This window comes from Cyprinus carpio, chromosome B17, assembly GCF_018340385.1.
Source record: "Cyprinus carpio isolate SPL01 chromosome B17, ASM1834038v1, whole genome shotgun sequence".
NCBI classification, from domain to species: domain Eukaryota; kingdom Metazoa; phylum Chordata; class Actinopteri; order Cypriniformes; family Cyprinidae; genus Cyprinus; species Cyprinus carpio.
This window is the reverse complement of record NC_056613.1, coordinates 14,622,094-14,647,880: the sequence shown is the minus strand read 5'-3', so window position 1 is coordinate 14,647,880 and position 25,787 is coordinate 14,622,094. Positions and strand designations below refer to the sequence as shown.

The 25,787-nt window shown below is 35.7% G+C and overlaps 1 protein-coding gene across 1 annotated transcript in view; it reads right to left on the bottom strand.

The window, feature by feature from the left end:
- Nucleotides 1-25,787, bottom strand: part of LOC109107403 (MAM domain-containing glycosylphosphatidylinositol anchor protein 2-like) — a 124,517-nt gene that overhangs the window by 51,498 nt on the left and 47,232 nt on the right. The window contains exons 3-7 of the mRNA XM_042742429.1: nt 21,622-21,796; nt 17,228-17,424; nt 14,995-15,127; nt 13,138-13,407; nt 3,001-3,330 (exon numbers count right to left, since the gene is read on the bottom strand). Coding sequence (XP_042598363.1) covers nt 3,001-3,330; nt 13,138-13,407; nt 14,995-15,127; nt 17,228-17,424; nt 21,622-21,796 — 1,105 coding nt within the window. The remainder of the gene's footprint in view (nt 1-3,000; nt 3,331-13,137; nt 13,408-14,994; nt 15,128-17,227; nt 17,425-21,621; nt 21,797-25,787) is intronic.

The window sequence follows — 25,787 nt, the reverse complement described above, 5'->3', positions numbered from 1 at the left end:
TGGAGCAGTGGGCAGCCAATACTGCAGCACCAAGGGAGCAGTTGGGGGTTCGGTGCCTTGCTCAAGGGTCTCACCTCCATCATGAAGGTGGAGAGAGCACTGGTTATTCACTCCCCCCACTGACTATTTCTGCCGGACCTGAGATTCGAACCCGCAACCTTCGGGTTACAAATGCCAAGCGCTATCCTTTAGGCCATGACTGCCACAATTTATTTGTTCTACTGTAGATTTTATCCTATTGCTTCTAATTAGTTTCTTATTCTTTTTTATTAATCGCTGACTGTTTATTTGTCTTTAGTGAGTTTTTTTTTTTTTTTTTTTGGCTAGTATTAGTTTTTTTGTTATATTGATGTTGGTGACACAAATTATAAAATTTGTTGTAAAATATATATATATATATATATATATATGTGATATATACCGTTTCCCTAAAATAAAATTATTCAAATCATGATATAAGATTTTGTTCATACCTCTCACCTCAAGTGTCTTATTATCACCAAGGCTGCACCAACATTGTATATTCTGAAATATTATTAAATTTTTGCATTTTTAGAAGCTACTGTATTACTCTTCTAAAGTCTTCAGTTTAGTCTTCAGAGTCACATACTATAATATAATACAATATTTAATTGATTATAATTATTTAAATATTTATTAATTGTTTATATTTAATTTTTTTATTTTTAAATTATAATTGTATCTAATTCACCATTTTTGCAGTCTGGGACTACTGTTCTTGGCGAATAAACATCTAGTAATTTTTACAGATATAATATCTGTATCAGTTTTGCCAGTACATCAACAAAGACATCCTGTCAGCCACCAGGTGTCAGATAAAAACATCTCTGGCTGGTTTTCATCGTCAGACATCATAAACGTATGCAGACAACAGGAAGGAGACAAGGTTTATGTTCTTCTGCTGATTCCAGACAACAGTCTGGCAAACTACCGGCTCAGCTCCATGTAAACAAGAATGTTTTCCCCTTTCTTCTTGGTATCCTAGCACAGACACTGTGCAAAGGTTACCAGGTTTACAGGCTTTATCTCTGTTGCATTGTCAAGACGACAAAACATTGAATATAATGACACACAGACAAGGTTAGTAAGCTATTCTACTATTTTAGTCTTACGTCAGTACATAATGTAAATACTGTCAAGCTGTAGTTGTGAGTTGTGACTATAAGAGTTTGTAGTTTAACATTTATTGCCTGGCCTAATTTACTTATATTGTAAGAGTTTCTTCCTTAACTAAGAGATGAAATAAACAAATTTTTCAGTTGTAATGGACAAATGCTATCGACTGACTCTATCTTGTAACCTGTACCATTCCTTCAAATGCTGACAGGCACTCAGGATGTCTAGGTCCAAGGGAATGTGAGTTTTCCACATCAAATCCCTAAATGACTGAGCAATTTGACCAGAACACTTTCCACCAACTATTTTGATTGAGTCCAGACCTCAGAAACCGCGGGGTCAGGTTGATGTGATGACATGCTCTGTGAAACAGGACATCTGAAGATGTCTACATCTTCAAAAATGCCACCAGTTCCTCTGAAATTAACCACTGGGGTGCCACACAGGCCCTTTCCATTAAACATGAATCTTACTTTACTGTACACAAAGCATATGGACACAAGTCTCCATGGCCCACTTCAGAAGCTCAACACCATTAATAAAAGAGCTGCATGAAAACAAGGGCCCTAGTTGAGTAGTGAGGATGAGTGCGTTCTTCTGGGATTCTCTTAAAAAGCAGGAAAAAACTTCATACAGTACAAGAAACGGACTTTCATAATGAAACCTATCATGCACGTATGAAATGTGGGATATGAAAGATGATGACAAAGACAGATAAATACTGTACAGCGAAAAAAAAAGATTTTTTACCTCCTTTGGAGATAAAAGACAAATCTATTTTCTCTCCTACATAAGGTGAGGGGGAAATACAGATTAATATGAATGGATGGTAATGAGTACAGGACCAAAAAAAAAAAAAAAAAAGAGGAGAACAATGTTGAATGTATTTCCGATTGCGACTGCAGGGAGCCTGGTGGGACAGAGATCTTGCATCTGCAGGTTGATTAAGCATGACTTCTTTAGCAGACCCAGGGCAAACAAACAAAAAAACAAAAAAAACAAACATAGTATATTTTTGCATAATGAAATAAGTCAGAAAATAAATCACATTACCCTTCTTGGCTACATTAAAAATCCTGAAACAGTATTATCTATGTTTTGTGATGAAGATAAAAAAAACCTTTTAAATCGACGTTCGTATCATTAAAATGTCATCAGTGGGGGAGGCTGAGATTATTTTGTTTTATTAAAGCTATAAAACCGTAATGTGCTGAAACAGTCCATAAAACAATAATTAATGTAATCACCGTAAAAAAAACTGATCTCAATAATAAATAATTTTGAAGTTGTAACGAAGAGTCTTGACATTGTACCATTAACCCCATTTTCACTGCAATTTTTTTTCATTTACTCAGTAATGCATGCATGATTTCTAATTAATTGCTATTTATAATTAATAAATCCATGTTACTGTAAGTGCCAAGCTTGTTAAAACATGGAAATTCAAAGACTGATTTTCTCAGTAAATCTCTCTGAATCCTCATGGCAGTGATATTTAACAGCTTCAGGTATGTGAACTTGTTATTGCCCTGGTTACAGTATTGTTATTGTTAACTAAAACTATTAAAACATGTTTTGGTCATTTAAATAAAGCAGAACTAAAATATGATATAAATACTAGAAGAAAAACTGCTTGGTTATTTCATCAGCGTCAACATTATTATGTTATTTTATTATTTAATATTAAATGGTGTTATGGATTCCATTCCAATGGTGGCCACTTGGATATGTAGAGTGGGCACATAAAGTCAAATAAAATGCAAACAAAATACAGCCAGATTTTTTTTTTTTTGGCATATTAAATGTATAAAACGCAATTGTCTCAAAAGAGGAAACCCAGCTAAAAGGATAAGAATAACTCACCAGTGGTGGAGGAGATGTTGACGTCTATGCTGATCTCTGGAATCCCTCCGTTCTTTAGTGAGGCCACACAGGTGTAAGTGCCAAAGTCAGTAAACTTGAGGTCGATGATGTCCAGGTTTGTGGTTCCTGGGGCAACGTCTGGGTCAGTCTGGGTAATGACCATGCGCTCTGAGCTGCGCAGCGGACGGCCGTTCTTCAGCCAGCTGAACATCAGCTCCTCAGGCGGCGTGGCCTCCACCTGACAGGATATCTTCACCTCTCTGCCGATCTGGATGTTGTCGTCATTATGATAGGGGTCGGGTGTGATCCAGAACCGGCCCTTCTTCAGAGCTTTGTGGATAGAATGAAACACGACTGATTTAACATCAATGAAAAATTCAGGTCATGAGGATATTTCTTCAACTTCGGGCAATCTTGTTCATTTTTTAGATTTGTAGAAAGTAAGTCTAGTATAATTTCCACCACATCAGAAGTAATATTATTTTTTTATTAGCATTCAGTTGTAGAAATGACATCGATGGAAAAAAAGGATAATTTTATTTGTAACATTTTATGTTTGCTAAACAAACAGAAATAATGCACACACATTGTGCATAATTTTGCACAATTACAGCTTGATTTAAAAAAAGATTATATTAATATTTACACATTATTATACATTTTATATATTTTTTTTTATACATTTATTTAAATCATTAAAATATATTCTGCTCATGATGTTTCTACCCTGATTTACTTCATACATCAAATGTCTCATCTCAAGCACGACTCTTTATCAAATCTCTTTATAAACTGATTTTTCAAATAAAAGTACATTTAAAAGGTGGAAATATAGAAGAAGTACGGTAAAATATTTTGTTGTTTCATATTACGTATTTTTTATATTTAGTATTTAGTTAACACAGTTTCAATATGACATTTATATAACAAAAATTAGAAGAAAAAAAAGTTGAACTGCATTAGTTTTAATCCATTCCTGGTACATTAAAGCCTGGCGTTGAAGAAACACCCATTTATGAAGGCATTTTCATCTTATAAAATATCAGTTTGCTCAAGAAGCAGTAACACACTGGACATTTCTCATCGTAAAGTCTCTTAATCTCTTCATATGAGATTTGTACTGCATGGTTAATGATGCATTAAATGCAGTGCGTCAGTTTACATAGCTAAAAGGTCTTTCGTTAATGTAATTTCAAAACAGTTTAATGTACAACGCCTTCCCACAATTCATCCACAGCACTGCTTTTCAAGCCAGTATTACTGCGACAAGCCAATGACATAAAAATGACAAAACAAAAAATCTTAATAAAACACCCATGGGCTATTTTCAAGGGATGGAGGTGAGGGACTATATTAGCCTGTGAATACAGCACAAATAAAGCTGGATCTTAAAATACACCATCCCACTATCACCCCGCAATAAGGTGAGAAATAAACACAGGGCCCCTCCAGACACAAATCATGTGATATTATTTTGATGAAGGATTGTCAGGGAGTCACACACTTTCTGTGTTCAGAGGAGAACAGACGATTCCTTTCACAGAACCTCAATCCTTTGACAATGACATTGAGAAGAACTCTGACTCAACCATACTGACATATACAATGCTGGAAGTGATGTAAGAACGGCGTGACATGACACAAACTTCCCACACTCTTGCACACCACTCCACACATGCTAATGACTGAATCTTTGCAAGACTGGATTGAGAGTTCTTGCGCACTGTGTCTCCCATTTAGAAATAACTCAACCTAAAAGCTACACTAGAATGAACAGCAGCTATTTTAGGATCTTTATGGGTTAAAACCACACAGTAAATAAACCGAAACAGTATCCTGCTGTTCTCAAGAATAAAGTGTCGACATCAAATTTGACTGTAATCACTTTCCTAGTAATACATGCTTTTTTAGGCTACATCTTATATATATATTTAAATTTTAGTTCATTTTTGATTTTCATGTGATTCAAATAAAACATAATTAAAATAATCATCGTGTGTACACACACACATTTTATAAAAAAATCTATATTGACTGTAAAAACTTCCCTATGTATTAAATATGTGACCCTGGACCACAAAACCAGTCTTAAGTAGAAGAGGTATATTTGTAGCATAGCCAGCAATACATTGTATTGGTCAAAATTATATATTTTTATTTTATGCCAAAAATCATTAGGATATTGAGTAAACATCATGTTCAGTGAAGCTATTTTGTACATTTCAAACCATAAATATATCAAAACTTAATTTTTGATTATTAATATGCATTGCTAAGAACTTTATTTGGAAAACTTTAAAGGCCTTAAATTTTTTTTTGCACCCTCAGATTCCAGAATTTCAAATAGTTCTATCTCGGCCAAATATGGTCATATCCTTACAAACCATACATCAATGGAAAGGCTTTATTTTTTTTTATTTTTTTTTATAAAATTGCCCCTTATGACTGGTTTTGTGGTCCAGGGTCACATATACATACACACATCCATTCAAAACTTTGGAGTCAGTATGATTTTAAATGTTTTTGAAAACCTTTATACGTCCTTAGTGAAGCTGTATTTATATGATTTAAACAAAATACAGTAAAACTAATTCATTTTTTATATAAATATATACTGTATATATACTTTTTTTGAATGTATGTATATTTTTTTCAACCTCTCTTCATCTGAGAAACAACTTTGCACAATTTGATCAAGTCCTGCCCTATATTTTTACTTGTTCCATTGGGAAATGTCACATTTCACAAGTAAAATGGGTTGTGAATGCAATTTTTCTAAAGTCACATTGACTTCAATAAATGAAACCAGAAATCTCGTAAATCTGAAGTTTTGTTTTAATCTTCATTAGTACTCTCTCTCTTCTCGACATGAGTAAAGGGGTCAGAGACACACAGGCAAATGTCTTGGCCTCTTGTGGGATCCCAAATCTCAAGCTAGCCATGAGCCAAAGAAAAACAGCACAATCTCATTTCCAAGTCATTTCTGAAATGCAGTGCATCTGGCCCTAATTATTAATCAGTCGCTGAATTATTTAAAAACAGCTTTTATGAGATCTTATTAACCAATTTATTTGCATTCGTGCTTCCCATTTTACAAGCTGTTACAATCTGGACTCTTAAGAAAGGATCTTTCAAGGTGGACTACAATGCTGATACTGCCAGAGACTGCGAATATTACAAGATAGATGATAATGAAGAGCTGCAACTTTGCAGAGTTGCTTTATTCAAGGTTCAGCTCGGCAGGCCTTGCCTTACTGGTCAATTTGTGACTTAATCAATAGCGTAATATTGTGGTGAGATAGCTGCGTGCTCTTTGGTGACCCCATAAAACTTGCAGGGTGTTAATGCTTTTGAGTCCAGTTCTTTCGCATGAGTTCTGTCATTATCAAAAAGCACTGCAGGTAAGCAATTACCAAGAGACAAGCTGCGTAATCTTTCCAGAACATTTAAAGTCAGGTTGCTACACATCGAGCATTTGAGGATGATTTCTTACAGTAATCCGCTGTAATAACATCTCTTGAAAATTCAAAAAACGCTTAAAATGGAAATCCAACTTTTTGCTTCAACTTTTAATGAGCTTTCCAACAGAAGACTATATCAAGGAGCTCCTAAGAGAAAGAATAATGGTTTCTCTCCACCATTTGCACCTGTGTTTTGTAGCTGTTTGTTTTATGAAGTGTCTGGAAAAGAATAAAGACTTCACCTTGAATTACTGCAATGCTTTTTGCATGGAATGCACACAATAATAATGCATTTGCAATGCTCAAAGACTGCCTTTCTGGCATCAAATATATGCAAAAGATATTGATGAATCCATTTTGAACGATTATGTTTTGGACAAATCCTTTCTTTGTGATATTATAATTAGTTAGCTGTTTCCTCACCTCAGCACAGATCATTTTCAACACGCTCTTGTAGCATTATGAGAATCAATAATCCTTTTGACTAGCCCTGTAGTCGTGCATTCAGAGTGAATGGTTGAGAAAAGTCATTTCACTGATGAATATGTGGTGCCGCACGCAAGCACTTTTCTTTATTTTAGTATCTTACATAATCAAAGGAATATTAACATTATTTTTCTTCACAGTCACATTTGCACTATTCAAATGCACCTTTTTAGAAAGCAAAACTAGGGTTTCAAAAACGGGGGTCACGGGAAGCACATGGGGAGAAAAACACAACCAAAACAGGAACACAAGTCTGACAGAAATAGAACACTGTTATTTTGCACATAATATTCATTAAAATTAATTTAATGTCCTGCATATTCAAAAATAAACAGATTATTATTGCCTGACACAGAACAAGCAGTAACCAACCAGTTCACACCACATGAATGCAAAAATCACAGCCTTAAACATAGGTGGTTAAGCAAGAGTTTTCTATATATATAAATATAAATATATATACAAACTGTATGTATATGTATATATATATGCTTGCTTTCTCCCTCCCTATATAATATAATATAATATAATATAATATAATAGAATATAATAATATTTGAATGTGTATAATTCTAATTAGTAACTGCAGGCATGTGATCCCTGATAAAAAAAAAAATTATAATAATAATATGTGTATTCAGCAACATGAGAATGAGTGTTAGGACAAATTTATGCACATATGCATCTGTTCCGGAGGGAATTTTGCATGAAAATCTTTTCTGTGCATGTAAAACAAGTGTATAAATATATCAAATAATCCTTAAAATATATAAAAACAAATATCAGAGAATGAAACCCACCATCTCACATTCCCCAGGCTGAAATACAATCAACATAAAGCCCTACCAACAAGATGTGAGTCCTCCCATTACAGGGGGAAGAAATGCTTGAATACAAATCTGTTATTAGCTGTAGTAAATCACCACTGCAGCAGTCTGCTAATATTCACCCCCCCCCATCAAAAGCAACTGAATTCTCTATTATCCATTTTGTTATTAAGCAGAGGACTAAGTCAAGTAGTGCAATGTACAAGAGGATCATGGCAGGCCTCGCTAATTTGAAAACAGCTTTACAGGGCGAGCATTTCAGTCATTATATTCAATGGAATCTCACCAATGTGCCCTCGCATTCACGATACTGATGCATTGCTGTGCTACAGACATCGCCAAGTGTGCACAGTGATTCTGCTGAGAAAACAGTTGATGTGAATGACCAACAAACCGATTCAGGTAGAACGCAATTTACATATCAGAAATAAGACCAATTTCGGTGGCCAGGAGTAGGGGGATGGTAGGATGATCTTTGCATGCCTGTTTTGATTGCTTGGTAGAAAGTGGCCCAAATGGGAGATAATATCTCCTCTGTAAATAAATAAAAAGATGAGTTTCTATGGCAGTGTGCAGGCTCAGCAATACCCTCCCATCCAGCACCCCCATCCAGCTAATAAATATCTTATAAAGAACGAGTTGGGTTATTTTGCAGTTATCTGCAGAGCAGACCCTGCAACGTTTGGAATAATCTGCTGAAGAGGCTCTGTGCTGGTACTGACAAGGCTCAATATTTGAGTGATAACTGGGGAAGGGTGGGGTGTGTTTTATTGATGATGCTGCCAGCGGGTGGTGGAACAGAGCTGTCAGAAAAGGCCTTACTCAGGGATGGCTATCTGGTCACTCCCACCTTTACGGCTCGCATGAGACCAATCTGCCCCTAAGTAATCCCTGCCCTGTGTTTGTTCCGTGTAGGAGCTGAGCGAGATTATAGAAGACATTTTTTATGTTTAAGGAAGCACTGTACCAAATCTAAAAATTATTTCATCATTTAGTTAAACTTGTGTCATTCCAAACCTGGATGACTGACTTTCTTCTGTGGAATGCAGAAGATTTTCATGCAATTACAATCAAGGTTCAAAGTTCCTATTTTGAAAGGGAACTATTAGACATTTAATGATTTGGATTCCTCTTAAGGATTCCTTAACATTCCGTTAGAAATTCTCTTGAATTTGAGGAAGACGTATTTGGAAAATACAAAAGCAAATCTCTTTCCAAATGCAAAGATCATTTCAATAATAAATGTCAAATGCCTATGAACAAAAATGAGGTATGATATTTTAGGAATTCCTTTTATTATATTAAAATACAACAAAGAAAAACTGTCTCAGAGAGTCATTCACTTGGGAATCTGACTTAGTTATGCTGTATGTTTCTTGCTAAATAATGTAAGGCTAGGAACACCGTTAGACTATTTTAGTATGATGTTCTGTCTGCACTGGTGGAAGGATAAGTATGTGAAAATTGTTAATGAAAATACTGTAGTTTGTTTATTATTATTTGCATCTATTTGATTTAGTTCCAACTAATTACATAGAATCAGAATGTCTATTAATTGTGAAAACAATTATTTAATTATTTAAAAAGTATGAACATATAGATAAGGCTAGTGGTGGAACAAGCAAAGATTCAATTAGTTAAAATGAGATTGATTTATTGAAGTACACTGTACACACACACACACACACACGTATGTCTGCGTGTGTTTATTGAATTTATTTTGATACAGAAACTAAGTTATTTTTATTCAGTATTATTAAATAAATCTCAATCTTGTTACATACAGTATGTTTATGTATGGCTGACAAATATGCATCAAATTAGGTTTATTAGTTTATGTTAAAATTGTGCAGTCCAAAAGAATGGAAATTTTACACACCATCAAAATCTTATTTCTTAGGCCTTAATATTTTTTTGAGTGTATTTGCTCAATCCACCACACGGCTTCATCTTCTCCTCACAAAACAAAGTAAAACAGAGCCACCTCTATTCTACCTTCATCAATCCTCAAGCGTGCAGCTTCCTCCCTGATCGGTGATTGGGCAAACAGCTCTACCCCTTCACCTCAACCACCGCCCCATCTGGCTACTCATGCTCTTTTTCCCATTGCAGGAGAAAAGGTCATATTTCAAATGACCAGTACAGCTGCTATCATAGAGCTTTGTACAAGCAGCCAGCAGAGTGTGTTGGGATTACCCAACTTCCAAACCCTCCCATGTAATATAGTTTTCTCTCCAATCCCTTGCTTATTTTGCCAAACAAATGAGATTCCGCCATCTGTGCAGCAAAGAAGCTGCGCAGCTCATGCTTGTAACGTCCCCTCTGACAATCTTATATTATAAAACCGTCCTCTATCTTTCGAGCTAGAGAATGGGCCTATTGTTGTTATTTTCTGCCCAGTAGTGTTGTTTCCATCCATATGAGAAGCATGTAAAACCTAAATGGCCAACATGATGATGTAGTGTTGGCCACAAGTGAGCCATAAAGTTCTGACAATGATATTGCAACATTCAAGCTGTCCATGTAATGTAGTAGAAAATGAGCAGAAGGTGGCAAATACATCAAGAAAAGAACAAAAGTAAGGTCAACGGTATTGTGGGAAGTTCCTTTCATTTGTTGTGAGAGACAATTAATACATTGAAAATACTCTAATTGTGTTTTAAGGGTTTTGGATCATTAGGTTAAAAAAAAAAAAAAAAAAAAAAAAAGCAGCAGTCAGACAAAATAATTGCTTGTCTAATGTTCCAAAAAAAAAGTGTCTCTTTAGTGGCTCGGGATCTTCTGTTTCTGCAACAGCGATTATAGAAAAGCAATCAGAACCAAAAACAGAGCCACCAGAGAATCAGTATGTGTGAGTAAACAAAATCTTATAATGGAAATGAATGTTAAAATAATAGCATTTTAATATTACAATGAATGAATAATGCAAAAAGTGTCTCGGAAGGTAATATTAGGCAATAAACAACTGCTTTTTAATGTGGAAATTGTTTAAGAGGCTAATTTACAGCAAAAGCAACACAATTGCAAGTGTGATAATGCTTTTATACAATAATTCAATGAACAATTTTAATATTGAGTAACATACATTTTTAAACAAATTTGCTAGTTACTTTGCCTGCTTTTCTTTGCGTAACACAGCAGCAGAATTGCTGCATGCCTCGAATTCTTGAATGAATCTGTGTTTTTGAACATCTTACTCATTGATTCAAATTAATCAATGTTTTTGAATTAATTAACTGTATGAATGATTCAATGACTCACTCTTAGCAAGAGTCACTTGTTTCATTTCTGAATCGATCAGTGTTTTTTTTTCAATTTACCAGTTGTTTGTGTGCTTCAATTATTCATTCATAAAGACAGACACTTGTTTTATTCCTTAATGCATCAACATTTTTGAATGAATCTGTTAACCAAATGATTACAACGTCACACTCAATTAGTCAATTAACACCACCTACTGGTATAATAATGTAATGTGCAGAATATTTTGGCAAGCAGAGTGATAGAAAAAATGAAAGTTAGACTGCTATAACAGCGCTCTGGAAATGCTGCTCAACCAATCAAATTTGAGGACTGGAACTAACTGTTGTATAATTTACAATAATGTCCAGCCAATAGTATTATCTTGATTATTAAATTACCAACTAAATCGAACATAAAAAAGAAACACAGAATGATTACTTATTTGAGTTTAATAATTTTATGTGAGAAAAAAGAGTGCTGAGAGATACAAACTGTTAAGTATTCTGTAAGAATCCATTTACCACAATATTTACACTCATCAGTTCAATCAAACTGTTAAAAAGAGATTTAAAATGGTTTCTGAAAATTAGACTGCCCCCCCCACAAAAAAACCCAAAGTTACTGAAGTTCTCAGTAAGGATTCTAACCACAAACTATTGCTCTTTGTTGTCAGAAGAGCTTGGGGAATTACATATGGCAGATTTCTTTTTTTTTTTTTTTTTGTATGATCCTTTTCCCCTCTGCCGTCTACCTCACCAAGATGATCCTCCTCACTGGCAAGACATCTAACTCCCATCGTACCCTCCAGTCTCACACAGAAACCCGGCTCCATGGAAATGCGTAATCTCACTGTGCTCCCCAGACCCGGTGAGTTGACAGACAGTAAGGGATTCACATTAAAACCTGGACCTCCAGATGTGTAAACAGCTTTTTGTGCACACCGGGGATCAGCCTTGAGAAGGAGTAACTGTGAAGTAAAGTACAACAGCTGCTCCAAGCAGGGATAGTAAAGCTTCTTCAGAGAGCATCCCACACGCACACAGATGCCTGAAAAAGCAAATCCTTTTCTCCATTTCACTCTGTTCTTTTGGCTAGATGTAATACGTGAATGTCATGGATATTCATTGCACTAGGTAATGATGCTGGCTGGAAAAGCACCTATTTATAAGACATTTCAGAGCAAGACTCTTTCAAACCTTCAAGAAAGTTTCAACTAATTAACTAATAGTTTTCTACTAATTCTTAAGCTGTTGCAACATCTTCGTCCTTTCACATTAGCTTCAAACCACAACTTGATTGCTTTCTCGATACATACTGTCAGTCATTATTCATAATTGCACACTGCATTCATTGTCAAGATATTTATTACCCCCATGTACTGTCATTCTGCTTCCATGATAATCATTAAGTAATTCATTATGCACTGATAAATGGAAATGGGTATAGAGGAAAATGCTGACAGCAAACTTGAGAGGCTTGCAAAACTTATTGGTGAAGGCAATTTACACTGAGTGTAAAGGAAATCAGATGCTATTTACACCCCAGTGTAAATACTAACATACACTATTTGCATTTTGTCAAGTACATAGCACTATATAAACACTACCATTCAAAAGTCTCTTATGCTTACCAAGGCTGCATTTATTTAATTTAAAAAACTGTAAAATATGAATATTGAGAACTATTTTTACTACTACAAATGATTTTTTAAATTATTTTAATGTTTTAAAATGCAGTTTATTTCTGTGATGGCAAAGCTAAATTTTTAGCATCCATAACTCCCATCTTCAGTGTCATATGATCCTTCAGAAATCATTCTAATATGCTGATTTTGTGCTCAAATAACATTTCATTTTGTTACCAATGTTAAAAAAGGAAAATGCACGTTTTATTTTCTTTCAGGCTACCAGTTGGAGCAAGTTTCGAGTTTCCAGGCCACTTCTCCAATATCCAACTCAACATTTGGTAGTTTTGTCTGGTTCCACCAGACTCTTGGGGTGCACTGCATGGCCAGTGCTATTTACACCTGCAAATAAACAATTTCCAAAAACTGACAGAAACTATGATACATCTAGCACAAACAAACTAAACCAGCAAAGCCTCAAGGCCTTGTTTCTCACCTCTGACGACAATGTTGGTGGATTTCTTTGCAGGATTACCCACGTTGTTACTGGCTACACAGCTGTAAACACCAGCATCCTCTGTGCTGATGGCAGGTATTGTGAGGGTCTCACTGTTGAGATTGCTCTTCTTTGGAAGCTCTTCATTGTTTCGAACCCATGTCAGGGTCGGGGTGGGCTCGCCTCCAGAGATTATGCACACCAGGACCACTGTCTGTCCAGGGTTGGCCACAATGGGGTCTTCCACAAGCAACTTAATAGTCGGGGAGGCTAGGACAAAAACAGACAGGGTAGCTCTTATCATATTTATGTGAAAGACCTATTTTCTTTTTTAAAAGGACACTTGCTGCTGCACTTAACATGATGTTTGACATTTACGTCAAGCGAACACATGTATTACAGTTGGCTAGAAGTGATGGCTTGCAGTTTAAAAAAGTTTGACAATTTAGTATTTTCCTCACACACACCTTTTGTTTCGGTTCAGAAGACACTGATTAATCAATGGGGGTTATATGGATTACCATCGTCTTTACATCAAGTGAACGCATGTATGACAGCTGGCCAAAAGTGATGGTTTATAGTTTAAAAAGCTTAATATATCAGTTTTTTTCTCACACACTCCTATCATTCCACTTGGGAAGACATTGATTCAACAACTTGGGTTGTATGGATTACCATTCTGTTTGCTTTACACGGTTTTTAAAGTGTCAACTTTGAGGAATCTGTCCACTTGCATTTTATAAACATATCACATAAAAGGATTATTTTTCTAAAATTCTCAGTTTGTGTTCATCTGAAGTAAGAATGATGGGAAAACTGACATTTTTGGGTGGCGTACCCCCTAAACCTAGGGGCATAGAAGCTATCAAAAAAAGTTTAAGGAACACATAATAAAAGCTAACAGCTTGACTCATGAATATTCATTCTGTGATGTGATGAGATTTTCATGGAACCGAAGTAGTTGAAATGCTTCTTTACAACCAATTTCAGGAGTGTGACCAACTTCAAGTGAGTAATTACAGCAAATATACACAAAGTTCACATACTGTCACAGCTTGATCTAAAGTATGGTTGTTTACATTATTACACTAATGCATTTATATTTTTTAAAAAAGTGGTGATTTGCTTGGTCCCATAATGCAATAGGTGACCATTTCCAACCAATATAATCAAGGCCTGCTCCCATGAGCAGACTGGCACGCTGTGATGTAAGGGCCTTCAAGTTGGCAAAGCAATCAGTCAATCCCCGGGATTGTGCCGTGATCATCCTCATCAGCCAATGTGCTGCCAGAAATGCACTGAGAGACGGAAAAGAGGTGAGAAAGAAGAATAGTGCAAGAAAACGAGTGGTATGGAGTGAGAGAGGAAGATAGAGAAACAGAGATGGCCGGAGGGAAAGGTAATTCTCTAATGGATTCCGTAAAGGTCAGGTCTTCGCCACAGTAGCATGTGAAGCCCACCGAGACAGATAAGGAGCACAGGGACCCGCAGGGCCATTTCCTTAAGAATATGGTTTTGCCATGGACTGAATTAACTGCAAGGCCAGTGGTGAAAACATCAGCCTGGGGCGGTTTCTTCAGCCATCAACCGACGAAGGAGGAGAAAAGTAGCAGCAGGCCTCTAAATGTAACAGGCGTAACATACTCAGTAACACATGCAGCACTCACAGCTCGCTGATTATCAGACCACACAGCACTTGTGGTGACAAGAGCCTCAGGGCACTTCCTTTTGAGAGTTGCTTCTGTGGTGCTGCTCGCATGTAGTTTCTTACTCGTTGGACGGCTCAAATATAGCAGAAGGCGAATAAAATAACAGACAATGCTGTGCATGAGGAGGAGGCATTGGTATTGCTCTCACCAGTTTTGTTGGTGAGCCGGAATAGTACACTCTTGTCGGGGATGCCACAGACATTGCGGACAGAGGCTGTGCATGTGTAGTTAGCGTAGTCCTGAGGACGCAGGTTCTTTAACTTCAGGATCTTGGTCTCCCCCTGCAACCCAAGCAGAAGACATTGTATAAATCAAAAAACTCAGCAGGTTTTGCTTTACTACACAGATTGATAATATTCAACTGTAAAAAATCCAATTTTGTCAGACAAACTGAATTTTAAAGGTTGATTAAATTATTGAGTGTAGAAAAAGTTAATATTACATACAAAATGAAATAAAGTCAACTTTTAGGTAATTTAGTATGATTAACTTATAAAACTAAAATATTAAACATTAAGAACTTACTTGCCGTTACTTTTCGAACATGATGAACATGCTCAGTTTGATCAGTAATGATGCACTTAAAAAATAGTTTTACTTAGTGGTTCTAAAATAAAATAGATACATGCTATCATTGCTCAGAAATCAAAAACTGATCTTCTCTACACATGAAACACAATTCGGAACACATCCAACAAGCCAAAGGAGAGAGGAAAAAACTAGCCATATCCAATTAATCAGACTTTATTTGAGCTTTTTGTGCTTTAAAAGACTTCTGCTAATTTGCTCATTTTGGTCTTGTAACCCCTCCGGCTACTGGAGCTTTATAGAGTAATTTTACACAGTTTGAAAGTCCTGAGAGTTTCATTTTACAATACAGCATTGGTTTTTAATTGGTGGTTAGCGACCCCAAAAAAATTGTCGCAGATCTATACTGATCACAAACAGCATGGAAAACAATGCTAAATACAAATAATTAAATGCAGCTAACCATATAATGGTGCATGGTTAGGATGGCAAAAAAATAAGGTTATATTTTGAAGACATCATCTTCACATGAGGTCAATTTTTACAAAGACAGGCATTTTAAAGTCCATCAGTTAAAAATAGTGGCACTGCTTGATACCAAAATCTTCTGAAGATACTTAGCTTTTGATCTGCTTTTTAACCTGAGACATTGACAGAAAGCTGCAGTGCATTAGTTTCATATTCATAGTTCTGAAGAGGCTAAAAGATAAAGAAGCCACTATTGAAAATAACATGCAGAATCTCCTTTAAGTGCACAGACTAATGTTGCGTGATTGATTCGCTGTTGGGAATAAGAAGAGCGAAACAGGTCCTGAAATACCCTGTGACTTATGACTAATTACCAGGATGGATCCACTCTGGGCCAATCACTGTGCCATATCGGATGTGACAAAGCAGTGTTTTGAAAGCAGCCTTTTTTTTTTAACTGTCAGATGATGAACACTCACAATGTCAAACTGATGCTCTCTTTTTTCTCTCCTGATAGCTGCAACATCTTTCACGCAAGAGCAATTAAGTTTATCAAATGTTTTCAAGCAACTCAGGGTTTCATATTCTCTCATTTTAAAATTATAGTGTTAAATGTCAATACTGATGCACACTGTATATCAGCTATTTTATAATGGCCTCAAACATAACTAATCTAATCAGAATTTAAAGTAGTTTAATTTAATTTAATGCCATATATTTAATTTATAAACTTAATTGAATTTTCAGCAAAAACAACAATATAGTGATATACAGTATATGGGTACTGTGATATAAAATAATACATGGTTTCTTCAATTGTTGTCATACTCCTAGCTTATACTGACCATTTTAACATTATTGATGCAGTTATGTTACTGTTTAAAAGGTTGGAGTCTGTAAGTTTTTTTCATGCTTTTAAAAGATGTGTTTTCTGACTTTTCCCCCCCAAGATTGCATTTATAAAAAAACAAAACAACAACCAAACAAAAAAAAACTCATATTTTGGAATATTATTATAATCGGAAATAACTGTTTTCTATTTTACTGTATCTTTAAAATGTATTTTTTTTCTGTGTTGGCAAAGCTGAATTTTCAGCATTACTCCAGTCCTCGGTGTCACATGATCCTTCAGAAAGCATTCATGCTGATTTTGCTGCTCAATAAACTTTTCTTATTATCAATATTGAAACTGCTGAAATCTTTTTAAACATTATGCAGTTCTGTCTCTTTTAATGAATTTAATGCATCCTTGCTGAAAAGAAGAAATATACTGTTTTAAATGAAATCTACTGACCTCAGACTTTTAAATGGCAGTGTATATGCACACATATACTATAAATTGACATTAATGCTTTGAATACAGGACGTCTGAGCAAATGTCTTACTTGTGTGAAGAACGGCTCATAGATCTCCACACCCTTGTCCGAACCTTGAGACAGGAACTCCCTCCCCCGTCTCCAACTGTACCGCACCGGAGGGTTTGAATTGGCAGCACACCGCAGGAACACTGTCCTCTCATAGTAGAACTGCTCCTTTGCCTCTCCTATACTCTGATGGACCGTCACAACGGGGTCGTCTAAATCTGAAATGTAAATAGATGGGTCGCTCACACTGATTTAATATCACTCAAATTGCCCTGAAAAATGCCCATGAGACTTTTGCAGAGATGGTGGTAGACAGCAATAGCCATCTAGAACCCTAGCTAGGTATATTTAAAAAAAGGCTTCAATAAACACAGGCATGTAGGACTTAAGTATGGAAATGACAGAATGTAAATACACAGAAAACTAGGTTACAGGTAAACAACAGCTTCCATATTTATGTTTATTTATGCCACACTTTATGCATTCATAATCATGCCCCAATTCAAAAAAGTCATAAGCTCAATTCAAATGCACATGTCACAGTGTTACAAGAGTTGCGTGCCACTACTAGCATTAAGTTGTTGCTAAATATACCTTAATATGTGGAATTATTCCAACATTATCGTATGATTTTTTCCCTGTTTCCTTCCAAGCTGCTCAGAGATTGAAAGCATAATTTGTCGAATTGCTTAATGAGCCAAAAACGACCTAAATTAAGAAGAAGCCCATAAAAGAATTGAAATTTACTGGAGCGCAATTCATACAGTAGTCTATTTATTACGGTCCAAGATAGACATAAATTACTTTCCACATTTTTAACTTGTTTAACACCAACCTAACCCATTAAACACCACTTAAAAAGCATATATGTTATTGAGATCAAATGCAGTCTGGTAACACTTTACAATATGGTTCTTAGTTCAATGCAATGTCTAAGATATAAAAAATAACAATGAACAGTACATTATTAAGCAACATCAACAACAATGTCTATGTTAAATTCTATATATAACCATTAATAATGTATGTATTAACAGTAGTTGATGAAATTGTGAACAAATATCATGGTATAAAAAGTCATATTAAACAGAAGAATAATTTATAAATTAATATTAATCAGTATCAATAAATGCTGTAAATGCAGTATCAATAAATGCTGTTTATTGTTTGCTCTTGCATTAACTAATGTTAACACATTGAATCGCACTGTAAAGTGTTACCTGAAATGTGTATTCATTTTTAAAGATCCAAACAGCATTCATCTTGTCATTTTCATAAAATTTGTGCAACAGATTCTGATGAAAGCACAGCCTTGCGATAGCATGAAACAATTTGTGTTTATTATTTTAGTTCCGATTGGAAAAATCTATAAATTTAAACACTTTGAAAACAGCAGTAAGTGGGTGCAGAAACATACAAGCGTTAACAGCAAACATAATGTCTAAAATGATGGACCACTTGGGCGCCTGTATTTTGGCACTTGAATCGTGAGTATTTTTACAACCGTCATTTTTTTTCAAGAGCCACAGTAATTATCATAGAGTGCTTGAACGAGGAGCCATGTGCTTTTACAGACTGCCCTCAAAGCACAAACCTTCCTCGACTCTCGGCTATAAATAAACCAAGCCTTTCAAATTTGTTCTTTCTCTTGTTTGAAATCATTAATCAATCTGCTCAGTAACTATTTGACTGACAGCACTGGTGATATTTTCCAGCACGCCAGGTGATATTTTTAATACTTTCACGAAACAGAAAGTCATACAGTTTTGGGTGAGTAAATGATGACAGAAAACTGTCTCTTTTATTGGAAAAAGGTCACTGATTTGTTCATGATACAAGGTTGAAGTTGGCCACTTTGGGACGAATATAAACCTAAATGCAATCAATATCGCTACTGTCCATCTTGAGTGCTTTAAACTAATGACTAGTGAGTGCTGCCACATTCAGAGACAACGCGGGCACTCCAAATCGAAGCACTCAGTTGTTTATCGGCAGTGTGTTGGCTGTTCTTTATCAATGACATGTGTCTAAGCTTTGATCACTGCATCAGGAGTAGCATGTCTCTGATCAATAAAAGCGAGAGCCCACCAGCGAATAGTCCACTATGAAGCTGGAATAAAAAAGACAAGCTGAGGCCTGTTCTCTAATTCAAGGGTAATGACTTGCTCCTCATTGTCTCCCCACGGCAATGCTGCCTGCCATCGTCCATCGCTCCTCCTATTCATCTCTCTGTGCTACCGTAAATCACTTTACAACATCTATGGCTCCTCCGTGTCTGTGGGGAACAGAGGCAACACACAACTCCTTTTTTTGACAGGTCGTGATAGCTTTTGATGGTTCTGATAGCAGAGGAGTAAACCTTTGAAACATGGAAAAATTCAGGAGCTAGCTTACTGACACTGATGTCTCTTTGAAGAATAATCCTCATTTTCATTTCACTCATTCATTAAACCTCTAATTTTTCACATTTCGTCACCTATTCAAAGGCTTGAATTTGATTTCAGCAAAGTCTACGGTTGCCAGACCTTCAACGAGAAGTGCCTTTAAGTCGATAATGAGGCCATGTGGCATCTCGAAGAAAATAAAAGTGTTCACGGACTTAAAATGATGATGTGTGCGTGAGTGCAAAACTCTTTGAAAGAGACCTACATGAGATATGCTCTTATGATGAGTCATATAAAAAAATCTGACTGTCTGGCTTTTGATGATCTAAGAATGTGCTAGACAAGAAATACATGAAATAACACATGCTCCATTATAGCCCAGATATTGCAAGTCTGACCATATCAGAGGTAATTCATTTCAAACATGAAGCATTAATGAAACATAGGTAGAGTTAATGGTTTCCATAAATCACTAGTATGATGAGACACCTCAATGTATTCTTTGATATATTTTAAATTTGCGGTTGGAAAGATTTTTTGAATGTTTTTGAAAAGAAGTCTCTTTTGCTTAAGGGATGCATGTATTTGATCAAAAATATTGTGTAATATTTATTTAATTTAAAAGAGCCATTTTCTATTGAATATATTTAAAAAATATCAGTTATTTCTGTGATGGCAAAGCTGCATTTTCAGAATCATTACTCCAGTCTTCAGTCTCAAATGATCCTTCAGAATTCTTTCTAATATGTTGATTTGGTGCTCAAAGAATATTATCAATGTTGAAAACAGTTTTAATTAATAGATGTTTGAATAATAATTAGATTAGCATTTAATAATAACTATTTGAAATAGAAATATTTTGTAGCATCAATGCGTTTACTGTCACTTTAAATTAATTTAATGCATCAAATATTAAAAAAACAGAATGACAAAATGTAAAAAAAAAAAAAAAATGTATCTGGTAAAATTTCACATACTGTACATATCAATACAGTATTTTTTCCTAATACAATATTTTGTTTCCTTGAGCACTGTCTTGTGTCATTGCCCAGTCATTAACACATTTTGCTATTGTGTCTGTATCATTAAATGACACCATAATGGGTAAAATATTTTCTAAGCAGTTATTTAGCAGATGCTTTTATTCAAAGTGACTTACAGTACACTTATTTCAGGGACATTCGGTGCTGAAGGGCACAAAGGTTGTGGCTAATGGCTAACTCCTTAAGAGGCGGAGATTTAGTGACTAGAACACCCTGTTTTTTTAGTGAATATTGGCTAAAGTAGGCATGTAAAATGTGCTTGGAATTTGTGCTACTGTCTCTCTCCGAGCTGCATAAAGCAGCTAGTGAGAGACGCATTAACGCTTAGAAAACGTTCTGGCCCATTATAAACAATGCTGGAAGGTCATCCAGCCATGATAAATTATTTAGATTACTGTGCCTAACATTTATTATTTCTTTCATAGAAATGGGTTTGAATAATGGGCGCTCCTAATAGCTTAACAAGCAAAGGATTTAAAAAAATCCCCAGTTTTTTAACTGTATGTTTTTTCATAATCATGAAAAAAGGAAAGAGAAATGCAAATGTAAAAATGAATGTTTTTATGGAAAGCTTGCAGTTATATAAGCTTTAAAAAAAACAAGAGTACTCGATTAACAATCCAAATAATCATTATTATGCTGAATGATATAATATATAACTTTTGTTATAAATATATAATTTGATAAAGCAATTGTTGCAATACTACAGTCAAAAGTTTCTGTTTCCTTTTCTTTGTTGGTTTCTAAAATTGAGGTTACAGTGTAAAAGCAACAGTGAACCCAGAAGGTACTACAGCAAACACTTCTGCTTATAAGTGATTTGTATCCTGAGGATTTAAGTGAAGTGCTGAATCAAGGTTGAGTATATGCCTCAAAAGCTAAAAGAGATACAGGCACAGTCAGCAAAGGCTAATACCAAGCTATCGTTGACAACAGTGCATGTTAAGTGTGTGTTTTTGCCAACAGGCGGATGAGCTTGTTAACTCACAGTAGACGTCCACTCGGATGGATTTGATGGCAGGAGTGCCGAGGCCGTTTTCAGCCTTACAGTAATAGCGGCCACCCTGGTGCCTCTGGATGCGGGTTATGCGCAGTGTCTCATTGAATACGCTGGAGTCCTGGAAGCGGTCAGTAGCACTTCCTGCTGTCTTGGTCCATCGTATCTGTCACGGCACAAACAGAGAGAAACAAAAATCACATCAGCTCAGAAAGAGACTCATCAGCTAGTGGCTTAAAACTAGCCCGTTTTCTTCCTTAGAGCACATGAATTGGGTAAAAACAACTGGGCAAATCATTGCTTCAATAACACATATAAAATATGACAACAATGGTAGCATCGATTTTGCATTTTTTGCTAGCTCAAATTATGATAAAACTGAATTTGACTGGTTCTTATGTATATTTGCGCACTCAAGAGTAAAAAAAAAACAAAAAACAGACAATGTCTCAATTTAAAAAAGACTGGCTCTTTTAACTGAAAGACGGGAAGTTCTTTCCTACAGATGTTTTTTCTGCAAGTGGGTCATCTCCTCCTGTCTCTGGTGAAGCACGTTGGCTCATAGACACTCAAACATGGTAAATACTGATAAAAAGACAAAATTATGATAATGTTGCTGAGTTTAAAAGTCAACATGAAATAGTATTCTGTCATGATAACTTTCGGAGTGATTTGCATGGTAATGTACATGACAATGTTAATGCTGCTGCTGCTGCTGTGGCAGAGCAAGTACCAAGACTTGCTACTGCCAATACAGCCGCAACATGCTGCTTTAAACATGTAAGAAATATTGCTGCTGCACATATAACATGAATAACCCCCATAGCATACATGATCACGTGCCCCCTCAGTTTAAATGGGCATGACGCCTCTGATGCTACTGTTTACATTAAGGTTTTGACTTGGAAATGAGCAAATATTCTACCACAAATCTGATCTCCAGATCAATACATGGCATAAGCTCTATTTGGATGGTAATTAATCCAAGATCTTTCGCAAATAAGTCTTTTATTTTGAATGATCTTTTTCTCACTCATGAATTAGACTTCATATTTGTAACTGAGACTCGGCTCAACGTCGGAGAAACGACTTGCCTGTTATTATGTTCTTTGTCACCCCACATAATAACATGTATATTCTACAGGTTTATATATTAAAGCATATTCACAATAATTGCCCATTCTAACAATTTACACAATCTGCCTCTAACTTATTTTTTAGTCACTCCACATATATAAAGGTTTATAGATCAAAATAATTTTATATTAAGGCCCAATTTTAAAAAGTTTACATGATTTGCCTCTAAATTGTTTCTTTCTTAGTTGCTCCACATAATAATGGTCCATTTTAACAGTTTACACAATTTATCTTAGTCACTGTGGTGGGGTGGTGACCTATTTTTTTTAATAGGTACACTTCTCTAATAATAGTCCCCTTTATCAAAATAACCAAATGTTTTTCACAACACATAGCATCAAATAGTTTGGATACAGCACATATAGGTGGTCTATAAATGATTTTCAAAACTATTTTTCTATCGATTCATTCTTGCAAACTGTTTGATTTAAAACTGAATTAAATTCGCACACAAAACCTAGAGCTCGACTGCAAACAGCATGAAATTCAGCACAGCATTTTCTCCCAAGATGTGGAAGAAAAACACCAAGATTTTTGATTCGGACAGCAATTAAATCACTGACTACCACCTGTAAATGCTGAAATTACATACATTCCCTGAAGGGGAATATATTTACAGCCTGAGTGGGACGACAGAATATTTATCAAAACAGTAAATACGTTTAATCTTCTGTATGGATATCACTTTTTAGAACAATGTGACACCAAACTATTATTGCCTTACTTAATTTCCTCATTAAAATTTTATATGGCAAACAAACATATTTCATGGTAAACAAACAAATAATGTGCATCTAAAATAGCAATTCACTTTTTTAATACCAACACACACACACACACACACACACACACACACACACACACACACACACACACACACACACACACACACACACACACACACAAATACAATATAAGTCAGAAGGAAGCATGGAGAGATGAAGGAAACGACACTGCACATGAAGCTCAGCCGGGCATAGAGAGAGGGAGAGAGATTCTGTAGCTCCCTCTGTGTACTTGTCTGCCAACCAGCCAGACAAGTGGAGCAAATTGCCCATTCAGGCCTGGCTTGGCCTTACCGAGTCCTGAGTGAGACTTACTGTGTAGATGACCTACATTACAACAGAACCCCCCTTTATCATCCCTGCTGCTCAAGAACCTCAGAGGCTGGAGCAACTCAGCTTGAGTCCAGCTATGATCAAAGCTCCGCCTTCCTCTTGCAAGCAGCAACTTCTTCCTCACCCCAACTATTAGCCCCTCTCTTACTAATTGAAAGCATTTTCAGCTTTGCAATTTCAAAAGACCAAGTATTGCTTTCGCCTAGGCCTTGGTTTTCTTCTCGCGAAGGTCTATGAAGAAAAAAAAATGACGGTTTGGAGCCCAACAGAGTCGTAACCCTTGGTAGTGGCAGAATGAAATCCATTTCATGCTTTGCTGAGGATGGAGGGCGGGCAGATTTGTTTACACATATTGGATGTTGGTTAGGAATAACAGCGTATTGGAACTCGCATGGCTTAGATACGCTGGCTTTCTTTGTAAGCTTGAACAGGAAATAAGGCAGCTAAAGAAAAGTGCTTAGCCCTGTATGTCTGCATGCACTGAGGTGGGCTATAGCTGACAGTGCACAAATAGGAATTCCTACTTTCAGAGGTGAGAAAGTGGAACTGAAAAATCGTTTGTGCATTATGTGACAGCAATTCAGTGTAAGATGACCCACTCGAATCCTTAAGACTTATTGTACTTTAACTTCATTTAATGAATGCATTCAAGACTTTGGGACTGTGTGGAATAAAAAAGTAGCACATAAATCAAAAACCTCTGTTTTATTATTTATTTCTGTGTTAGTAGAGATCATGACTCAAACGATATGTTGGGGGTGGAAAGTGAAAACAATTTGACGGCAGCCCACTGCCTTCACAACCAAAGTGCCTCCATAAATAGTCATAAAACAGAGGAAATGACAGCCCTCCAGACCTCAAGCCATATAATACAGCGGAAATATTGTTTCCGAGTAAAGGAGGGAAGGGAAATTTTCACATTACAGTTATTGAAACTCAGGGTTCCACTTTAAAGGGCTAGTTTACCCCTAAATTAAATTTCTGTCCTCATTTACTCACTCTCATGTTGTTCCAGTCCTGTATGACTTTATTCTGTGGAGCACAAATTAAGATATTTTGAAAAATGTGACCCTGGACCACAAAACCAGTCTTAAGTAGCACGGGTATATTTCTAGCAATAGCCAACAATACATTGTATGGGTCAAAATTATAGATTTTTCTTTTATGCCAAAAATCATTAAGATAAGTAAAGATAATTTTCTATGAAGATATTTTGTACATTTTCTACTGTAAATATATCATACCTTAATTTTTGATTAGTAATATGCATTGCTAAGAACTTCATTTGGACAACTTTAGACAATTTTCTCCATATTTAGATTTTTTGGCACCCTCAGATTCCAGATTGTCAAATAGTTGTATCTCAACCAAATATTGTCCTAACCTAACAAACCATACATCAATGGAAAGCTTATTTATTTAGTTTCATGTGATGTATACATCTAAATTTTAAAAAAATATATCCTTATGACTGGTTTTGTGGTATTTGTTTGGTCCATACAAAGGAAGTCAATGGGGTCCAATGTATGTGTTTTGGACCCCATTGACTTACTTTATATAGACAAAAACAGTCGAAACATTCTTTAAATATCTGTGAAACACAAAAGAAGATATTTCAAAGAATATTTCAGCTGTTTTTGTCCATACAGCCAATGGGGTCCTCAATTTTCAAGCTCCAAAAATGGAAAAATTCAAAAATTTAAACTAAAGAGATACAATTACTTTGTATGATAATAACACTTAATGTTAAGTAGATATTCACTCCCAAATCAGATTGAATCAAATCACTGATCAACTAATGAATACAAATCCCAAATTAAATATGGAAACACACCAATAACATCAAACCCAAATGGACCCCACTGAAAAAAAAAAAAAAAAATAATAATAATATTAAAAAAT